Source organism: Nerophis lumbriciformis, linkage group LG17 (assembly GCF_033978685.3).
Source record: "Nerophis lumbriciformis linkage group LG17, RoL_Nlum_v2.1, whole genome shotgun sequence".
Lineage (NCBI taxonomy): Eukaryota > Metazoa > Chordata > Actinopteri > Syngnathiformes > Syngnathidae > Nerophis > Nerophis lumbriciformis.
In genome coordinates this window covers 28,571,082-28,595,000 of record NC_084564.2, presented here as the reverse complement: position 1 = coordinate 28,595,000, position 23,919 = coordinate 28,571,082, and the positions used below count along the sequence as shown (strand labels likewise).

Below are 23,919 nucleotides of genomic sequence, written 5' to 3'. Positions count from 1 at the left end.
ATGGCGAGTTTACTGAAAGATATAAGTAATAACTTTACACTACTTTATACAAACCCCGTTTCCATATGAGTTGGGAAATTGTGTTAGATGTAAATATAAACGGAATACAATGATTTGCAAATCCTTTTCAACCCACATTCAGTTGAATGCACTACAAAGACAAGATATTTGATGTTCAAACTCATAAACTTTATTTTTCTTTTGCAAATAATAATTAACTTCGAATTTCATGGCTGCAACACGTGCCAAAGTAGTTGGGAAAGGGCATGTTCACCACTGTGTTACATCACCTTTTCTTTTAACAACACTCAAACGATTGGGAACTGAGGAAACTAATTGTTGAAGCTTTGAAAGTGGAATTCTTTCCCATTCTTGTTTTATGTAGAGCTTCAGTCGTTCAACATTCCGGGATCTCTGCTGTCGTATTTTACACTTCATAATGCGCCACACATTTTTGGTCTGGACTGCAGGCGGGCCAGGAAAGTACCCGCACTCTTTTTTTACAAAGCCACGCTGTTGTAACACGTGCTGAATGTGGCTTGGCATTGTCTTGCTGAAATAAGCAGGGGCGTCCATGAAAAAGACGACACTTAGATGGCGGCATGTTGTTCCAAAATCTGTGTGTACCTTTCAGCATTAATGGTGCCTTCACAGATGTGTAAGTTACCCATGCCTTGGACACTAATGCACCCCCTTCCCATCACAGATGCTGGCTTTTCAACTTTGTGTCGATAACAATCTGGATGGTTCGCTTCCCATTTGGTCCGGATGACACGATGTCGAATATTTCCAAAAACAATTTGAAATGTGGACTCGTCAGACCACAGAACACTTTTCCACTTTGCCTGAGTCCATCTTAGATGATCTCGGGCCCAGAGAAGCCGGCGGCGTTTCTGGATGTTGTTGATAAATGGCTTTCGCTTTGCATAGTAGAGCTTAAACTTGCACTTACAGATGTAGCGACAAACTGTATTTAGTGACAGTGGTTTTCTGAAGTGTTCCTGAGCCCATGTGGTGATATCCTTTAGAGATTGATGTCGGTTTTTGATACAGTGCCGTCTGAGGGATCGAAAGTCACGGTCATTCAATGTTGGTTTCTGCCCATGCCGCTTACGTGGAGTGATTTCTCCAGATTCTCTGAACCTTTTGATGATATTATGGACCTTAGATGTTGAAATCCCTAATTTTCTTGCAATCGCACTTTGAGAAACGTTGTTCTTAAACTGTTTGACTATTTACTCACGCTGTTGTGGACAAAGGGGTGTATCTCGCCCCATCCTTTCTTGTGAAAGACTGAGCATTTTTTGGGAAGCTGTTTTTATACCCAATCTTGGCACCCACCTGTTCCCAATTAGCCTGCACACCTGTGAGATGTTCCAAATAAGTGTTTGATGAGCATTCCTCAACTTCATCAGCATTTATTGCCACCTTTCCCAAATTCTTTGTCACATGTTGCTGGCATGAAATTCTAAAGTTAATGATTTGCAAAAAAAAAAAAGTTTATCAGTTTGAACATCAAATATGTTGTCTTTGTAGCATATTCAACTGAATATGGGTTGAAAATGATTTGCAAATCATTGTATTCCGTTTATATTTACATCTAACACAATTTCCCATCTCATATGGAAACGGGGTTTGTATTAGAAATGGCACCAGCGGAGGATGAATGTCCCATAACAAGAAGATAGAGAACAAGAAGAAGCTTATCGACTTATGCAGATCCCAAATACAGATCAGCAGGTACCAGAAGGTAAGACAAGTTACTTTTGCATAATATAGCGAAACAAAGCGCCAGATAATATGTCTTACCTTATAAACACACACCATAATAATACTCCTATGTTGAAGCACAGTACAATCCATCAAGCTGTGCGGCTTAATAGCTTACCAAAGTCGTACTAAAAAAAATTGATAGATTTTTGAGCGACTTCTGTAATGTTCTATATTTTCAATGTAACACATAAAATGTTGGTGTTGTTTACTTGAGTCCTACTGCAGTTTACACATATCTCTTGTGTGTGACTGCCTTCATAGTGCAGTCTACACAAAGCTCTTGTGTGACTGCCATCTACTGGTCACACTTATCATTTCACTATGTACCAAATAAAATAGCTTTGAGGTTGGTAAGCACAACCAAAATCATTTCGTACATTAGTTCACCAGGTTACACGGCGCATTGTCGAGTTTTGAGAAAATGAAAGGTTTTTAGTGCGCCTTATAGTCTGAAAAAGATGGGAGTTTATTTGCAGCAATTGAGATTATATTCACTTAGAGGGGCCGACAGTGTGGACATATGCAAACAAAGTTAGCAGTACCTGCTAGCAGCAGCCTCCCCTGTCAAAAGAATGTCTAAGCTGCAAGTCGTCCGAAAGCATAATTCTTTGTGATGGACATTGAAAGGTATTGATTGGCATGTGGCAAATTGGTCAATAATGATTGGTGATCAATTGATTGAAACAACTCGTGGCATCTTTTTCTCCGTGCGCAGCCACCTTTTCTTGACGCATTGACGCAAGGTAGGTAAGACAAATCGTTTTAGCCCTAATCTTGATACAAACACCATAGATTTGTACGGTACACCGGTATTAGTATAGTACCGCGATATTAATGAATTATATTCAGTACTATACCGCCTCTAAAAAGTACCGGTCCCCCACCCCTTCCCACCCCTCGGTCGTAGTCACGTTGTGTCATTGCTGATTTACGAGCAGCGGAGCATGTTCGGCAGCGCACAATCACAGAGTACTTACAAGCAGACACATTATGTAGACAGAAAAGGGAGAACGGACGCATTTTGGCTTAAAAACTAACAATAAAGGTGAAGTTATAACACTGAAACGCCCTCAGGAAGACGTGCTTTAAGACATGGTTAGCGAACTCGCGGCTAAAGTCCATCCGCAGTCGGCAGTGTTTTAGCTACTTCTAAATCACTAATCCTTGTCTCCATGGCGACAAATAAAGTAAGTTTCTTACAAGTATCATCACTGCAGGATGAGGAATAGCTAAACATGCTTCACTACACACCGTAGCTCACCGGCGTCAAAATGTAAACAAACGCCATTGGTGGATCTACACGTGACATCCACAGTAATGATACCAAGTACAGGAGCGTATCTAGTCGATAGTACTATGATTACATAGATATATTTTTGCATCGCAAAATCTTTTTTGGTTTTTTTAAAGTCAGTAAATATGTCCCTGGACACATGAGGACTTTGGATATGACCAATGTATGATCCTGTAACTACTTGGTATCGGATCGATACCTAAATTTGTGGTGTCATCCAAAACTAATGTAAAGTATCAAACAGAAGAATAAGTGATTATTACATTTGAACAGACATGTAGATAGAACACGTTAAAAGGGAAAATAAGCAGATATTAACAGTAAATTAACAAGTTGATTAATAATTCATTTTCTACCACTTGCCCTTAATGTTGACAAAATAATAGAATGGAAAATTACAAAATATGTTACTTCATATGTTAGCATCTAAATTAGGAGCCTTTGCTTAATTACTAATAAAAGACAAGTTGTCTTGTATGTTCACTATTTTATTTAAGGACACAATTGCAATAATAAACATATGTTTAATGTACCCTAAGATTTTTTGTTAAAATAAAGCCAATAATGCCATTTTTTGTGGTGCCCTTTATTTAGAAAAGTATCGACAAGTACCGAAAAGTATAAAAATACATTTTGGTAACGTTACCGGTACCAAAATAATGGTATTGGGACAACACTAAAACACCATTTAACATATCTTCATGGCATTCAATGTTAAACGTAATGGTTAAAATGCAGTGTTGGGTTAGTTACTGAAAACCAGTAACTAGTTAGTTACTTTATTTCAAAAGTAACTCAGTTACTAACTCAGTTACTTACAACAAAAAGTAATGCGTTACTGTGAAAAGTAACTATTTAGTTACATATGTATGTATATATATATATATATATATATATATATATATATATATACATATATATATATATATGTATTTTTTTTTTTTTTTTTTTAAGGCCCCCTTTAATGCCCTTTTAGCCTTCATTTCAGTACTGTTATTGCACTGGAGAATAATACAATCTGTTGATCAACTTGACATGCATTTCTTGCATCACTGAACTCTGCTAAGCAATGTGGTCTACATACAACACACAAAGACAAAGATATGTTTCAAAGGGCCAATTTGTTTCAGGCCAGAACAAACTGACAAAACTATTTTAAATAGCTGCAACATAACATACATAAGTGCAGAACACTCTACCCATTTCCCCAGTTTTAGTTTAGAGATAAGGAAAGATTGGCCCGGCCCACTAGGATCCCTCTTTATGTTTGTGAAAATTATAGTCTGCACATTTAGAGTTATGTGATAATCAAACACTAGAAGTCTAGAATGAAAGGGCAACAGTATATAAGAAAATTGACAGAGTGTGTGTACCTTCAGTGCTGAATGATGAGAAAAGGCAGAGTTTGGAGTGTTTTTTTTAGCTCACTGTATCATGTTAATTAGCTGCCTAAAAGTGGGTGACTCCACTGTAGAAATAGCCTGCATATCTTCTAGCACACACGCTGCAATGGCTCTATCAATGTTGTCCTGGCTAGCAGTGCCTCGTTAAAATCTAGCCGCTGTTGCTTAGGAGGTAAAGTGTGTCTCTCTTTACTAGCTTCGTCGAAGCATGTTGCTTTTGTAGCTGTTTCAGCAGATTTGAATTGCTAGGATAGGATCTTTGATCCAAGACACAAATTACATTTAACTAAAGTGTTATTTTCTTTGTGGTCGACAAAAGAAAAGTAGTGAGAATATCTCCATGTTAAGAAACTCTGCTTCGGGCTTCGCCATGTCTTGTTAGTAAATACAGACACGCCCCCTCCCACACACACAGACAGAGCGCACATTTTCCTTGTCACCTCTTCTCCGTCGCCTCTTCTGCAGCGCTCCAATAAAACACACTCAGATCTTCCCAGTTTCTAACCAATACTACATAAAAAAATAACGTAAAATAACGCAGTAACGCATCATGTAGTAACGGTAACTGAGTTACTGAATATAAAAAATAACATGTTAGATTACTATTTACCGCGGAAAGTAACGGCGTTACAAAGTAACGCGTTAGTCCCAACACTGTTAAATTGCCTGTACAGTTACAAAAGGTATAATGATGGCGACAGTTGGACCCGAGTACAGATATTTTATTTTTCCGGATAGTGTTATTGTAAACAAAGCTACGTAGTTTTAAACAAACACTTCTTTGAGCTGAAGTAGCAACACAGCACATGTTGTCACCTTGAATGCACAACAGTTAGCATTCCAACTTAGCCTCCTCTTTTCTTTTACTTTGTCTTCGCTGGCATCATTAACAGTGGAGTGGACAACAAAGCAGCCATGTCATCCTTCACTGCCTCATACTCTATTTCCTACCGTTTTTGTTTCTCCAAGCTCACGGTGGGTGCTTCACTAATAGGAGGCCGCTATTGAGTTTTAAAAAGAGGCAGGAAACCGATCGCACTTCGGGCTAGAGGAGCAAGACAGAAAGGCGAGCAGGGAATTAACATCGCCATTGACCCACTGATTAAAGTAACCGCGTGTCTCATTCATTCCACTTAATCCATCATACGCAATGGTGTGCCTGAACCCTGACCTGGAAGAAAGTCATGGTGGAGCCCCCGTGCATGGTGCCGTACTCTATGGCCGTCTGATCGGCCAGGTCGTCCACCGACTCGATGGGCACCTCCATCCTCTGAACGGTCAGGAAGGCGGCCAGGTTGGCGGTGTAGGAGGAGATGATGATTAAGGTAAAGGCCCACCTGTGGAGGACAGTCGAGAAATTATGTTGGGCTTTGCTACACATCTTAAAATGGAGCTTGGAGTTTTTGCCGACTTGCATGAAGACGCAGGTGCTCTATGTTTGATCATATGGATTTTTTCAGTTAGTAGGCTAACCTAGTGTGCTGCTGTTGTGAAAATATGACTAATGTCAGCACATTTCTTGACCAAAATCACTACATATTCTCTACTAGGGTTGCACGGTATACGGTACTAGTAAAGTACCGGTTGGTCATATTTTTTATTTTTTTTACAGGCATGATGGCGCGTTGCTGGTTTTAAGTTAAGTTAAAGTTAAAATACCAAAGACTGTCAAACACACACGGGGTGTGGCGAAATTTGTCCTCTGCATTTGACCCATCCCCTTGTTCACCTCCTGGGAGGTGAGGGTAGCAGTGGGCAGCCTATACAATATCTTGGGTTCTTTTTTGTCCTTCGAAGTCAATTATTTCTATATTTTTCACCAAAATTTGGTTGGGTTACTCTGAATACAATGATTATTACTAAGCAGTGTTGCCGCAGTTACCTTGAAAAACTAATCTGATTGACTAATGATTACTCCTTTAAAAAGTAACTTAGTTACTTTACTGATTAGTCGATTTTAAAAGTAACTAAGTTAGATTACAAGTTACTTTATTAGTTACATTCGGCAATGCAGCTACCGACATTACCCCCGCCGCCTCAACATAAAAATGACAAGCGGTTTTGCCGATAATCACTTTATTTAACATCAACAACTGCACTTAACATAAATACTTGTTTTACATATCAAAAAAATAAATAATGACAGCCTTTCTTTACTGGACATGCTTCAGTAGAATCATTTAAGTCCCATCTTAAAACTTATTTGTATACTCTAGCCTTTAAACAGACCCCCCTTTTAGACCAGTTGATCTGCCGTTTCTTGATCACAGATGACGCGCTAGCTGTTCAAAGTCGGGACCCAGGGACGTCTCTGCACTGCTGACCTGTCTCCACTCAAGATGATCTCCTGCTGGCCCCACTATACGCAACTTTTTTCAACTGTAACTCAAAGGGAAAGAGTGCTTATTTATTGTATAACTTTTTATGGAACTCTTACACTATTATGTTAGATCCACTATGGACTGGACCCTCACACTATTATGTTAGATCCACTATGGACTGGACTCACACTATTATCTAACATAATAGTGTGAGTCCAGTCCATAGTGGATCTAACATAATAGTGTGAGTCCAGTCCATAGTGGATCTAACATAATAGTGTGAGGGTCCAGTCCATAGTGGATCTAACATAATAGTGTAAGAGTTCCATAAAAAGTTATAAAATAAATAAGCACTCTTTCCCTTTGAGTTACAGTTGAAAAAAGTTGCGTATAGTGGGGCCAGCAGGAGACCACTATGGACTGGACTCACACTATTATGTTAGATCCACTATGGACTGGACTCTCACACTATTATGTTCGATCCACTATGGGATGACTCTCACTATTATGTTAGATCCACTATGGACTGGACTCGCACAATATTATGCTAGATTCACTATGGACTGGACTCACACTATTATGTTGGATCCACTATGGACTAGACTCACACTGTTATGTTAGATCCACTATGGACTGGACTATCACTATTATGTTAGATCCACTATGGACTGGACTCTCACACTATTATGTTAGATCCACTATGGAATGGACCCTCACACTATTATGCTAGATCCACTATGGACTGGACTCTCACACTATTATGTTGGATCCACTATGGACTGGACTCTCACACTATTATGTTAGATCCACTATGGGATGACTCTCACTATTATGTTAGATCCACTATGGACTCTATGGACTAGACTCTCACAATATTATGCTAGATCCACTATGAACTGGACTCTCACACTTATGTTAGATCCACTATGGACTGGACTCACAATATTATGTTAGATCCACTATGGACTGGACTCTCACACTATTATGTTCGATCCACTATGGGATGACTCTCACTATTATGTTAGATCCACTATGGACTGGACTCACACAATATTATGCTAGATTCACTATGGACTGGACTCACACTATTATGTTAGATCCACTATGGACTAGACTCACACTGTTATGTTACATCCACTATGGACTGGATTCTCACACTATTATGTTAGATCCACTATGGACTGGACTATCACTATTATGTTGGATCCACTATGGATTGGACTCTCACACTATTATGGTAGATCCACTATGGAATGGACTCTCTCACTATTATGTTAGATCCACTATGGACTGGACTCTCACTATTAAGTCAGATCCACTATGGACTGGACTCTCACTATTATGTTAGATCCACTACGGACTGGACTCTCACACTATTATGTTAGATCCACTATGGACTAGACTCTCACAATATTATGCTACATCCACTCGACGTCCATTGCACCGGTCGCCCAGGGGAGTGGGGGGTCCCCACATCTGTGGTCCCCTCCAAGGTTTCTCTTTGTCCCATTGGGTTGACTTTTTCTTGCCCTAATGTGGGATCTGAGTCGAGGATGTCGTTGTGGCTTGTGCAGCCCTTTGGGACACACGTGATTTAGGGCTATATAAGTAAACTTTTATTTGGTTGATTGACATAAATACCTTTTTTTATCTATATATAAAAAAATAAACAGTTTTTCTTTATAGCAGTTGACATACATTGTGTTTTTTATAAAATGAAATAAAATACTATCTTTTTTACTAGACTTAATACTGAAATGGCAAAACCTACAAATATAAATGTAACTATTAAATTATTTTTCACTTTTCTTATGAACACTGAACCTGTTGTTCACAACATCAGAGGTGCTAGGCGTGGTTTTACAAAACCGTGCATAACACCACATGTTAGCTCTAACTGTTCTATTGTTATAATGAAGTTATGAGTCAATCAATCAATCAATGTTTACTTATATAGCCCTAAATGAAGAGTGTCTCAAAGGGCTGCACAAGCCACAATGACATCCTCGGCTCAGATCCCACATCAGGGCAAGGAAAAACTCAACTCAATGGGACAATGAGAAACCTTGGAGAGGACGGCAGATGTGGGGGACCACAGATGTGGATATATATATATATATATATATATATATATATATATATATATATATATATATATGTGTGTGTGTGTATGAGAAATGGAAATATGTGATGTACCACGTGCATGTTCGAAATAAAATAAAACCATAACCGTAGATCGCTTAGCTACGCTAGTGTTGCTAACGTTTGAATCCTCCTGTCCCCTTTCTTTATGTTATGTTGTTAAATTTGACGTTTCTACTACCAGATGGCTTCAATGACAACACACAAACCACTTTCACTTTCTCCACTATTCACGCTCACGGCGAGGTGCATTCAGGAATGTTGGAAACTCTGAGCGTCAACATTAGGCAATGCAACATTAGCGTTACAGTGTGTATGTGAACATTGATAAAGTACATAATAGCACTTCTTGATAACTACAACAACTCATCTTTTCATGGGGTGCCAAATGTGAAAGTTCAGTCACACTTTTCTAGCAGATATACAGGTATATGTCTCAGATTTAACCCACTTTTCTCAGATTTTAATCACATTTAAGTTTGAATTAAATGTTGTCTCTGAATATTATATCGAAATGTTGAATCTAAACCTAAATCTTAAATATAAATATATATGCTAGATATAAATCTATATGTTGAATCCTAACCTAAATGTTAAATCTAAACCTAAATGTTAAATCAAAACTTAAATCTTAAATATAAATATATATGCTAGATATAAATCTATATGTTGAATCCTAACCTAAATGTTAAATCTAAACCTAAATGTTAAAAATAAATATATATGCTAGATATAAATCTATATGTTGAATCCTAACCTAAATGTTAAATCTAAACCTAAATGTTAAATATAAATATATATGCAAGATATACATCTATGTTGGATCTGAACCAAAATGTTAAATCTAAACCTAAATGTTGAATCGAAACGTAAATGTTAAATCGAAACGTAAATGTTGACTCTAAAGCTAAATGTGAGCGCTAAATGTTGAATGTGACCACACAATGTTAAATCTAATCCTAAATCTTAACTCTAAACCTAAATATTAAATCTGAGCGCTAAATCTCTTGCCAAAGATTAATATTTATAGGATGTTAATATTCCACCAATCTAAACCTAAATGTTAAATATGAATATATATTGCTAGATATAAATGTACCGGTATATGTTGAATCTGAACCTAAATGTTAAATCTAAACCTAAATCTTGAATATACGGTAAATATATATGCTAGATATAAATATATATGTTAAATATAAATATATATGCTAGATATAAATCTATATGCTGGATGTAAATCTATATGTTGAATCTTAACCTAAATGTTAAATTGAAACCTAAATCTTAAATATAAATATATATGCTAGATATAAGTCTATATGTTGAATCTTAAACTAAATGTTAAATCTAAACCTAAATGTTAAATCTAAAGCTAAATGTTAAATCTAAACCTAAATGTTGAATTTAAAGCTAGATGTTGAATCTAAAGCTAGATGTGAGCGCAAAATGTTGAACAATGTTAAATCTAATCCTAAATCTTAACTCTAAACCTAAATATTAAATCTAAATCTAAATGTGAGCGCTAAATCTCTTGCCAAGCTTAAAGATGAATATATATAGGATGTTAATATTCCACCAATCTAAACCTGAATGTTAAATATATATTGCTAGATATAAATGTATATGTTGACTCTTAACCTAAATGTTAAATCTAAACCCAAATCTTTAATATAAATATGTTAGATATAAATATAGATGTTAAATATAAATCTATATGTTGAATCTTAACCTAAATATTAAATCTAAACCTAAATGTTAAATATAAATATATATATGCTAGATATAAATCTATATGCTAGATATACAGTAAATCTATATGTTGAATCTTAACCTAAATGTTAAATCGAAACCTAAATCTTAAATATAAATATATATATGCTAGTTATAAATCTATATGTTGAATCTTAACCTAAATGTTAAATCTAAACCCAAATCTTTAATATAAATATGTTAGATATAAATATAGATGTTAAATATAAATCTATATGTTGAATCTTAACCTAAATATTAAATCTAAACCTAAATGTTAAATATAAATATATATGCTACAGTGTTTCCCACACATTCATTTATTTGTGGCGGCCCGCCACGAAAGAATTACATCCGCCACAAATGGATTTTTCGGCTTTTGACTCGCTCGACCGCTCATAAAAGCAATGGGACTCTGTCTGTGAATGTACCTTGTAGTTACAACTCCGGTGCAGTAGGTGGCGGTAGCCTACTATGCATTGTAACTCCGCCAATAGCACTTAATTCACCTGGTGGGCCAGAAGAAGAAGAAGAAGAAGAAGAAGAAGAAGAAGAAGAAGAAGACGGCGGAGTAAAAGAACGGACCGACCGGATCAAAATACGAGGGTAATATAGGTTGTAGGTAGATAAGTTATAGCTGCATCGCTCGCGGCTCGTCATATATTTAACGTTAATCCGCGATTTCACCGAGCGTTTTACTCACGGTGAGCAGCCTGACGCTGCTTCATTAACACCGCCGCTGTTGTCACGTCACGTGTTACCATACCGACGAGCTAACGTGTCCAGGTTATAACCCTGTTGTCATTAAACACACGTGGAGACGGTGCTTCAGATACTGCATTAATAATGAAGCTAAATTGTCCACTGTCCACTGCAGCATGTGAATGCAATGAAAATAATAAAATCTGAGCCAACCAGCTGTTAAAATGTTGTCCAGGTTAATGTTTTGGCCATTAAAGGCCCTTCATTTCAAGATTTCAACTGTGATCGGGCTTTAAACAGGTAGCTGACCTGTTCAGATGGGTGTAACTCAGGGGTGCTCACACTTTTTCTGCAGGCGAGCTACTTTTCAATTGATCAAGTCGTGGGGATCTACCTCATTCATATATATAATTTATATTTACTTATTTATGAAATATATGTTTTTGTTAACAAGTTGAAGGTGTTTAATGATAATGCAAGCATGTTTAACACATATAGTTAATATTGTTAATAAATTAAAGGTGTTTAATGATAATACAAGTATGTTTAATACATATAGTTAATATTGTTAACAAGTTAAAGGTGTTTAATGACAATACAAGCATGTTTAACACATAGTTAATATTGTTAACAAGTTAAAGGTGTTTAAAGATAATACAAGCATGTTTAACACATATTGTTAATAAATTAAAGGTGTTTAATGATAATACAAGTATGTTTAATACATATAGTTAATATTGTTAACAAGTTAAAGGTGTTTAATGACAATACAAGCATGTTTAACACATAGTTAATATTGTTAACAAGTTAAAGGTGTTTAAAGATAATACAAGCATGTTTAACACATATAGTTAATATTGTTAATAAATTAAAGGTGTTTAATGATAATACAAGTATGTTTAATACATATAGTTAATATTGTTAACAAGTTAAAGGTGTTTAAAGATAATACAAGCATGTTTAACACATATTGTTAATAAATTAAAGGTGTTTAATGATAATACAAGTATGTTTAATACATATAGTTAATATTGTTAACAAGTTAAAGGTGTTTAATGACAATACAAGCATGTTTAACACATAGTTAATATTGTTAACAAGTTAAAGGTGTTTAAAGATAATACAAGCATGTTTAACACATATAGTTAATATTGTTAACAAGTTAAAGGTGTTTAAAGATAATACAAGCATGTTTAACACATATAGTTAATATTGTTAACAAGTTAAAGGTGTTTAAAGATAATAAAAGCATGTTTAACACATATAGTTAATATTGTTAACAAGTTAAAGGTGTTTAAAAATAATACAAGCATGTTTAACACATATAGATTCCTTTCTTTCAAGAAGACAAGAATATAAGTTGGTGGTGTGCTTGCTACCTGATTGTGATGACTTGCATTGATAGGAATCAGACAATGGTGCTGATAACGTCCGCATTTTCGAATGGAGGAGAAAAAAAGTCCTCCTTTCTGTCCAATACCACATGAAAGTGGTTGGCTTTTGGCATCTTATTTGTCCAGCTTCTGTACTCCTTTGTATACACTATACAAGAAATACATAGTCGGCAAACTCCGTAGCTTGCTAGCTTGTGCACGCCAGCTTTCTGAGACTCTTATTTTGGGAGCGCAACTGTGCAGTCGGTCTTTGGAGTTTTGACGACCGGTACGGCGCCAGAGTCTGTTGAAATAAAGTGTTTCTCGCCTTCCTGTCGGTAATTTTAATGAGCTAAATATGTACATAAAGTGTTGTACTTATATTCCAACTCCGCGTTCTTCTTGGTCATCGCCGCTGCCGCCGTCACCCCCCGCCCCCCGACCACACCACCACAAATAGATGCCTGTCCTGTGGGAAACACTGTGCTAGATATAAATCTATATGCTAGATATACAGTAAATCTATATGTTGAATCTTAACCTAAATGTTAAATCGAAACCTAAATCTTAAATATAAATATATATATGCTAGTTATAAATCTATATGTTGAATCTTAACCTAAATGTTGAATCAAAACCTAAATCTTAAATATAAATATATGAGAGATATAAATATATATGTTAAATATAAATCTATATGTTGAATTCTAACCTAAATGTTGAATCTAAACCTAAATGTTATATATAAATATAAATGCTAGATATAAATTCATAAGTTGAATCTTAACCTAAATGTTAAATCTAAACCTAAATCTTAAATATAAATATATATGCTAGATATAAATCTATATGTTGAATCTTAACCTAAATGTTGAATCGAAACCTAAATGTTAAATCTAAACCTAAATGTTAAATCTAAACCTAAAAGTTAAATCTAAACCTAAATGTTAAATCTAAACCTAAATGTGAGCGCTAAATGTTGAATGTGAGCACACAATGTTAAATCTAATCCTAAATCTTAACTCTAAACCTAAATATAAAATCTAAATCTAAATGTGAGCGCTAAATCTCTTGCCAAGCTTAACGATTAATATTTATAGGATGTTAATATTCCACCAATTTAAACCTAAATGTTAAATATAAATATATATTGCTAGATATAAACCTATTTGTTGAATCTTAACCTAAATGTTAAATCTAAACCTTAAATATAAATATATATGCTAGATTTAAATATATGTTAAATATAAATCTATATGTTGAATCTTAACCTAAACGTTGAATCTAAACCTAAATCTTAAATATAAATATATATGCTAGATATAAATCTATGTGTTGAATCTTAACCTAAAAGTTAAATCTAAGCCTAAATGTTAAATCGAAACCTAAATGTTAAATCTAAATCTAAATGTGAGCGCTAAATGTTGAATGTGAGCACACAATCCATCCATCCATTTTCTACCGCTTAATCCTTTCGGGGTCACGGGGACGCTGGAGCCTATCTCAGTTACAATCGGGCGGAAGGCGGGGTACACCCTGGACAAGTCGCTACCTCATCACAGGGCCAACACAGATAGACAGACAACATTCACACTCACACACTAGAGCACACAATGTTAAATATTATCCTAAATCTTAACTCTAAACCTAAATATTAAATATAAATACACATCTAAATGTGAGCGCTAAATCTCTTGCCTCTCAGCCGCAAAGCCGCGCCTACACTCCTACTACACTTTTCTTACTACGGAAGAAGGAAACATGACATATGCTTAATGACAAATAATGCCAATAAAGTTGCATATTTAAAAAAAAAAAAGTTAGTTCCAAACGTGTGCATAGTGTGCTTTAGACAATTATACACTCTAAGATGTCGACGCTGTACTTCCGCGTTTGACAATGAATGGAAATGAGAAAAGTGAGTTCAATCTGAGAAAAGTAGGTTACAATCAGAGAAGTATATCTGCTGGAAAAATATGACTGCACTTTTACATTTGGCAACCCATATCTTTTGGCAGAGAAATACCAGCGTGTCACGGTTGGAGCTAATTAACCAAATGAAGCCAGACTAACCAAACTCCGCTGACACAGCGTGTGGAGAGAGCCCTGGGAGCGATAGTGGACCCTTGCTGCATGAAGCCTCCGACGGGAAACCACAAGCTGTTGCCGAGGGAGTACTGGTTGATGAGCAGGTTGCAGCGGCCCTTTAGGCAGGGGTGAGGGTTGTACCACTCGTAAGGCGTCAATCTGGGGGATAAGATGTTGGCGATTAGTGGGAACACAGTAGAGCAGGGTTGTCAAACTTGTTTTCACTGAGGGCCACGTCGCAGTTATGGCTGCCTATAGAGGGCCGCGTTTATCTGTGAGTAATACAAAACCCAAAACCAGTGAAGTTGGCATGTTGTGTAAATGGTAAATAAAAACAGAATGCAATGATTTGCAAATCCTTTTCAACTTATATTCAATTGAATAGACTGCAGAGACAAGATACTTAACGTTCAAACTGGAAAACGTTATTCTTTGCAAAAATTAGCTCATTTGGAATTTGATGCCTGCAACATGTTTCAAAAAAGCTAGCACACGTGGCAAAAAAGACTGAGAAAGTTGAGGAATGCTCATCAAACACTTATTTGGAACATCCCACAGGTGAACAGGCTAATTGGGAACAAGTGGGTGCCATGATTGGGTATAAAAGCAGCTTTTATGAAATGCTCAGTCATTCACAAACAAGGATGGGGGCGAGGGTCACCACTTTGTCAACAAATGAAGAATGAGAATGCCAGGTCTGTTTTGGGGATCTTTAGAAGACCCTGGCCTGAAGACCCTGAAGAGTAGGGGCATAGCAAGTCATTGATGTACTGAGGGGCCCCACCATGCAATGCACAGAATGTCAGGACTAAAATATTTAACTGAATACGGAATTTAACTGGAAGCCAATGACGACTGGATACAATGGGGGTATTATGGGCTGTTCTGGGTCAAAAGTCTGGCAGCCGCATTTTGTACAGTCTGAAGTCTCTTGTTAAAAAAAAGTGAAAAGAGAATTGCAATAGTCAATACGAGACGAAATGAACGCGTGCATGATCATTTTAAGATTCAATTTTGACAAGAATCAGCACCCATGACAACCAAGAAAAGACAAACCCAGGGGTGCTGAAACAGAACTAAGAGAGTCTTTAACTAAACAAAACATGATGCATGCAACATATGACATTTAACTGCTGTGTGTATTTGTTGTGTTTTCATGGCTCGTGGTATTGGTTCTGTTATTCCCCTAATGGACAGTAAGGTTATGTTTTTTTATTTCAAGTTTTGCTATTGTTTTTTTTCTTGTTTCCTTTTCCTTGTTATTCCAATTTTTGATGGCCCAAGTTGAATATTGGTTGGTGAGTGCATTTTTTGATGTGTGTCTCTTCCTTATTGTTTGTCTTCTTCCTCTGTTATGATATTGGCTCATTTATAGAGCGTCCTCTCTTTCTATGCCACATCAATGTGGAATGCGCTCCCAACAGGTATAAAAGAAAGGGCATCTCTATCCTCTTTCAAAACCGCAATAAAAGTACACCTCCAGGCAACTTCAACCCTAACCTAACACCCTCCCCGGATTGTTGTTAATAATCAAATGTAAAAACAATCAAATGCAGATATTTTTCTTATGCCTTTTGATCTCTCTCTCTATGTCCACTATTTGCTGTTCATATCCTACCAAGTCAGACCTACACTGTTTCAATATCCATTTCTCTGTTCTCAATTGTTGACTGATGATAACAACCACACCTAACCCCCCCACCCCCTCACATCCCAAATTGTAAATAATGTACATAATTCAATGTATACACCCTGATGATTATCTTGTGTGATGACTGTATTATGATGATAGTATATATCTGTATCATGAATCAATTTAAGTGGACCCCGACTTAAACAAGTTGAAAAACTTATTCGGGTGTTACCATTTAGTGGTCAATTGTACGGAATATGTACTTCACCTTGCAACCTACTAATAAAAGTCTCAATCAATCAATCAATCCTCACAACGGATAATGTGTGTGCTGTGGGATGTTTGGAGGTCCGGAGTAAATATGTTGTCCGTGCACATTGATGTTTCGGCTGCTGTCATCTTAGCGCTGGATTTTCATGTCCAAAATCTTGTAGTCCTGTCTATTTCCTCTTCTTGTGTGAATGTTATGTTTCTCGTCTTTTCTATGCTGTTGAGGTGGTCTGTAAGGTCCAATGAACTCAACACTTTGTTGATGCACCTCAAGTTTTTTTTGAATACGATGCTACAAGCTTGGCACACCTATCTTTGGGTAGTTTCACCCATTCCTCTTTGCAGGACATCTTAAGCTCCATCAAATTGGATGGGAAGTGTTGGTTTTCATCCAGGACGTCTCTGTACATTGCTGCATTCATCTTAGTCTAGTCAGGGAGGTGACCAAAAACCCGATGGTCACTCTGTCAGAGATACAGTATTCCTCTGTAGAGAGAGGAGAAACTTACAGAAGGACAACCATCTCTGCAACAATCCACCAGTCAAACCTGTATGGTATAGTGGCCAGACGGAAGCCATTTCTTAGTAAAAAGTTTGCCAAAATGTACCTGGAACAAAATTATCTGGTCTGATGAGACACAGATTAAACTTTTTGTCGTGAATGCCAGGCATCATGTTTGGAGGAAACCAGGCACCGCTCATCCACAGGCCAATATCATCTCTACAGTGAAGCATGGTGGTGGCAGCATCATGCTGTGGGGTTGTTTTTTTAGCAGCAAGAACATGAAGACTAGTCAGGATAGAGGAAAAGAGATATGCAGCAATGTACAGAGACATCCTGGATGAAAACCAACGCTTCCCATCCAATCTGATGGAGCTTGAGAGGTGCTGCAAAGAAGAATGGGCGAAACTGCCCAAAGATAGGTGTGCCAAGCTTGTGGCTCGTATTCAAAAAGACTTGAGGCTGTAATTGCTGCCAAAGATCCATCAACAAAGTAATGAGCAAATTATGTGAATACCTACATGTACATTAGTGAGAAATAAAATGAATTGCTTTGATTTTAGCAAATAGCTGCAATGAAACAAAGAGTGAACAATTTAAAGAGGTTTGAATACATTCTATAAGCGGTTCTGTGAAGGAGCTCTTAACTAAAAACGTGTGTATCTCAAATCAACGTTTCTCACTGCAATGAATTGAAATCGATTTAATTGGTGCTTGCTCCTCCAAAACAGCATCATTTTAACATGTATCAGGCCTTTTAAAAAGAAAAAGACAACTTTAGATAAAAAAAAACGGTATTTAAACAATACAAAATAATGAACTACTAACAACTACAGAAAATAAACTAATTAACTCCAGCTTGTAACTTAAATTTTTGCTTGCATCTTAAAAAAATAGCTAGAGAGACAGCTTTTATCTCTTAAGTTGGGATGCTCTTAAGTTGAGGTACCACTGTATGTGGACTTTGCAACAAAGTTAGGTAATCAGGTTACTTTTTTTTTTAAGGAAGACTGCAGCCAACAGTGTAAAAAAACATCTATCCATCTGTTCTCTACGGCTTGTCCCTCCCAGGGTTGCAAGGGGGCTGGAGCCTATCCCAGCTGCACTCGGGCAAAAGGCAGGTTACACCCTGGACAAGTCGCCACCTAATCGCAGGGCCAACAAACAGACATGTTAAAGTAATATATTCCAGCTACGATACCAAAATCTTGTCTAATTAGAAAACATATTTTCCAAAGTGTTGCCCGCAGCTGGTGTTTTGTTGGGCCACAATATAAAATCAAACAAAAAAACTGTAAAAATTTCAGCAAAAATACACAATAATAAAAAAAAAAAGCATCATTTTTCTTACTAGTACCGTAAGTAATATGTCTTGTAATCTACAACACAAACCTGTCGCAAAGTTGGTCCTTAAATTAGTGCTGTCAAATGCTATATTTGTAATCACATTTTTACATTTTGATTAATCAAATAAGTTATTACTTGTTTGCATAATTTAAATTAATTTAAAATAAGAGACCAATATTTGGACATAGATGCAATTTTATACGGAACATTTTTTTTAATGTTTTACTTGAGTGTACTACATTTATTTTCTTGAAACTTGCTAACATTTTTATACAAAGTCCAGTCAGGGTGTATTTTTAAATATAAGGTTCCATTCGGAGTCTCCTCATTCATCTTTCAACGCGTTGTTACTGTAAAGGAAAAGGAGCATGTACCTTCAAAATAAATTACGTGATTATTAATTAATGATTAAGGTGATATTTTTTGTGATTAATCACGAGTTAACTCGTTATTTTTGACAGCCCTACTTTAAAAATGTTGTTTTTTTTGTGTTTTGTTTAAATATAAAAAAAAAAAATCTCATGGCCCCCGCATGCTTTAGTTTTGTCAGTACGTGGCCCTCGGTGGAAAAGTTTAGACACACCTAGAATAGAAGAAACTGAAAAGTATAATCGAATGCACTGTGTCAAACTCAAGGCCCGGGGGCCAAATCTGGCCCGCCGCATTATTTTATGTGGCCCACGAAAGCCTAGAAATAATATGTTTCAATAAAATGTTTAATCTTTTCTTACTAAATATATTTGTTCCTTTCCTTTCGACATTACAAATCATGTACTGCGCACAATTGCATATCTTTTAAAATTCAATATTATCAAAATCAAAATTTCATATCATGTATTCCAAAAAATGTTTTTGCTAAAAAAAAGATACATACTGTACTTAAATATCTGCTTGACTTATGATTTCAAAACAAATTATCAATCAAATTGTAGACCAGGGGTCCCCAAACTTTTTGACTCAGGGGCCGCATTGGATTGAAACAATTTGGCCGGCGGCTGGGCTATGTATGTATGTATGTATGTATGTAAATTTATATATATATATATATATATAAAAAAATAACATATATACATATATATTTCTCGCACAGTAATTGACTGAAAAAGCGTGCACTTGTCACGCTATCAATGGCAAAAAGCATTTTTAGACAATATGATTTGTCTGAGTGAATAGGAGACACCGAGAGTAACAAGCGTTAGAAAATTGATTAAAAAGGACGGATCGAAAAATAAAACAACTTTTTTTTTTTTGTAGTTTTTTAGTTTTTCCCGCCGGCCGGATTTTGGACCCTGGCAGGCCGTACCCGTTTTTTACCGTAAAATCAACTTTTGTACTGGTTTTTTTTCTTCCATATACAGTAAGACACTAAAACATTAAAAAAACAAACAAACATTAAAACAAGATCTTACAGTAAAACAATGTTTACTGCTAAAAACAGTGGTATTGTTTTTCCATTTATGAATTTTTTTTTTATGCTGTAAAAAACCCACTACTTTTACTGTAAAATTCTGCGCACTGAGCTGCCAGTTTTTAAAGTAAAATTTTTTTTTTTTTACAACTTATGTAAAAAAATATATTGTTAATGTAACATATACAAAGTACAGGCCAAACGTTTGGACACACCTCATTCAATGCATTTTCTTTATTTTCATGACAATTTACATTGTAGATTGTCACTGAAGGCATCAAAACTATGAATGAACACATGTGGAGTTATGTACTTAACAAAACAAGGTGAAATCACTGAAAACATGTTTCATATTCTAGTTTATTCAAAATAGCCACGCTTTGCTCCGATTACTTTTTCGCACACTTTTGGCATTCTCTCGATGAGCTTTGAGAGGTAGTCACCTGAAATGGTTTTCACTTCACAAGCATGCTTGAAGCTTATGGAGAGAATGCCAAGAGTGTGCGAAAAAGTAATCAGAGCAAAGGGTGGCTATTTTGAAGAAACTAGAGTATAAGACATCCAACCATTTTCTACCGCTTGTCCATGTTTCCAGTTATTTCACCTTTTTTTGTTAAGTACATAACTCCACATGTGTTCATTCATAGTTTTGATGTGACAATCTACAATGTAAATAGTCATGAAAATAAAGAAAACACACTGTCAAGTTGTGTGGTTATCAACTGTCAAGTTGTGTTTAATTTCCCCAGTTCTTTGCCCCAACTTGAAAAGGGCCTTGGTCCTTAGAACGCAAGAACAACTCAAATCTTCTTTGTTTTCCTCTTCCAGTTTATTGTTGGGTTAATTCGAGGGTGATTAGGTTGATAACCTTAAACAAAGTAAAACATTGCGTTATTTTGAGTTTAAACTAATAAACAAATCATCACAACATTGCTTTATGTTGAACTAAGTTCATTAATCACACACATGTACCAGTAAATATGCAGCTTAAATACCTAAGTAAAAAAGTAAATAAGCAACTTAACTGAGTATTTAGAAATAAGCATAAGCCAAACATACGCATCCACGTTGCCTTTGTTAATACTTCAAATTGATAAACTCAAAGTTGAGATAAATACAAATAACACAGTTTGTAGCTCAAAGCAAACATTTCAAACAAATTATTAACAAATTTAGAGCGATAGCATCCAAGTTCATTTCCTACCAGTTGCGTGTGACCAGGAACTAAAGTGTCTCTTTGGCTTTTTTTCTTCTTCTAGTTGCTTGCTTTGTTTAAGCTTTTGTTTCTCTTACTAACAGGTTTTTTCTTCTTTCTTCTCCAAGACCACATGGTGGTCTGCCGGCAAAATGGCCGTCTCTGTTTGGTAAATTGTGATGTGGTTGTGTTTCTCTGCCCCCTGTAGGTCTGGAGGGGGACAAGTGGATATTTTGAAGATAACTGCTTCTGTTAAAGTTAAAGTACCAATGTTTGTCACACACACACTAGGTGTGGCAAAATTATTCTCTGCATTTGACCCATCACCCTTGATCAATCACCTCCTGGGAGGTGAGGAGAGCAGTGAGCAGGTAGGTCTTTATTGTCATTGCACAAGTACGACGGAACTTTGTTTTCAGCACAAACCCGTTCAAGATTAGACAAACAGTTTACAGGGTTACAGAACAGGAACGCTGATGGGTCGCCACAAGGCGCCCTGTAAAAGATGGGGAAAAAGGTAAACACTGGGGAAGGATGAGTTAAAAAATAAAAAATAAAAAAAATAAAAATACAATCTAGACCGGGCTCTTAAGGGGGCCCAGTCTGGAGTGGGAAAAAAAACCTCCATAGCAAAGCACTTATACATATTACAACGTACATCTTGAGATATCTAGCAACAGAGGAGAGGGAGTAAGGGGGCCATAGTGGCAGGCTGAAGCTCTTCGGGCGCTGCCCATCCGTCCATCACCCCTATGGGATCTGCGTCGAGAGCATTGGATTGGGGGTGGGGTATGTGTGTGTGGCGTATATTTTTTGTGGATGCATGTGTGTGTGTAAGCCTGCAGTGTGTCTCTGTTCCGCGGCCTTGATGTCGTGCAGTCGAGTCAACACCAACAGGTGTGTGTCCATGAGAGACAAGAAGGGAGTTTGTTGTGTCTTCGCCGCACAGTCCTTCGCGAGAGTCTCGAAGCCAGGAAAACAATCCAAGTTAGAATGTTTTGTATGCGAGTGAAAATAAATTTAGCTTTTCACTCTAAAATTGTCCTCAAAAATCAGCAGCGGTGGCTGCGCCCAGGAATAATTTTTGGTGATTTAACCCCCAGTTCCAACCCTTGATGCTGAGTGCCAAGCAGGGAGGTACACTGCAAAAAGTCAGTGTTCAAAAACAAGAAAACAAAATAAAAAATTAGGGGTATTTTATTTGAACTAAGCAAAATTATCTGCCAATAGAACAAGAAAATTCGGCTTGTCAAGACTTTACAAAACAATTAAAATTAGCTAACCTCAATGAACCCAAAAATACCTTAAAATAAGTATATTCTCACTAATAACAAGTGCACTTTTCTTGGTAGAAAAAAAGAGAGACCTTTTTGCTCAATATGTTGAAAAATATTCTTAAATTAAGTAAACGCTAGTGCCAATATATTGACATAATGATATGCGCTCGGCATCATGATTTTTTTTTTCATGCTTGAAGTAAGAAATTATTACTTTAAAAAAGTAGTTTTATACTTGTGAGTGTTGATGACACAGCTTTGCATCAGTTCATATTCTAGTTTCAAGCATGTTTTACTCAATATAGGTCATCAAATCTCAGCAACAAGCTGTAATATCTTACTGAGATGATTTAGGACCAAAAACACTTAAAACAAGTAAAACACTCTAACATAAAATGTGCTTAGTGAGAAGAATTATCTTATCAGACAGAAAATAAGCAAATATCACCCTTAATTGAGATATTTAATCTTACTTAGATTTCAGTTTTTGCAGTGTAATGGGTCCCATTTTTATAGTCTTTGGTATGACTCGGCCGGGGTTTGAACTCACAACCTCCCGATCTCAGGGCGGACACTCTAACCACTAAACCACTGTGTTCTGTTACGCTCACTCTAACCACTAAGCCACTGTGTTCTGTTAGTTGATATGCCACACATTGAATGAGGAGGTGTGTCCAAACTTTTGGCCTGTACTGTATATACATGTATAGTCATATTTTACTCCTTGTTAAAAAGGGGCCCTCAGAGGGCAGCAAATAATTGCGATGTGGCCCTCAATGAAAACAAGTTTGACACCCCTGATCTAATGGAAGATATGAAGAATCTTTTTGAGCCAGCATTACAGTTTTTTTGCAATTGCTTACACACTAAATTTGACATTTTCACACAGTTAACAAAAGTCTACACACAGTAAACAAAACCACTGTGCATATTTGCCTAATATTAGGCATAGACTATGCTTCAGTTTTTGTGACATATTCCACACAATGCTTTACACACACCTTCCCATCTTGCACACATCTTCACACTTTACACACACACTAGGATTGTGATAAACACATCTTTATCTCCAGATTTTGTTTCAAACCTTGCTGTTGCCTAAGTCTGCACATGCAGCCTATACTCTATGCTGTCATTTTTATTTATCTCTTTTTTTCAAACCTTTTTATTTGTCTCAGATTTTAATTAGTACTGCATGTCATGGTTGACTACTGTGATATGTTACTTTACCTGACTGTGGTCAAAATACATATTTGCAGTTTGCAGCATCATTGTTGAGCACTTCTTGAAAAGATTACAGGATATTTTTACTTTTTGTTTAAGGTCCACTTCAAAGTAAACAATGGCGATTGCTATGGATTTGCCAATATATTTTGTCAAGTTACAGTAATCATTCATCACGTGCTAAAAAGGTCGGGCAACATGCCCCAAACATGTGGTGT

The 23,919-nt window shown here is 36.4% G+C and overlaps 1 protein-coding gene across 5 annotated transcripts in view; it reads right to left on the bottom strand.

Moving 5' to 3' along the window:
* grik4 (glutamate receptor, ionotropic, kainate 4) overlaps positions 1 to 23,919 on the bottom strand; it is a 1,016,493-nt gene that overhangs the window by 17,894 nt on the left and 974,680 nt on the right. For all 5 annotated transcript variants that reach the window (XM_061973003.2, XM_061973004.2, XM_061973005.1 and 2 more), the window contains 2 exons: positions 14,831 to 15,004; positions 5,642 to 5,807 (listed from right to left, as the gene is read on the bottom strand). In XM_061973003.2, the coding sequence (XP_061828987.1) occupies positions 5,642 to 5,807; positions 14,831 to 15,004 (340 nt within the window). The remainder of the gene's footprint in view (positions 1 to 5,641; positions 5,808 to 14,830; positions 15,005 to 23,919) is intronic.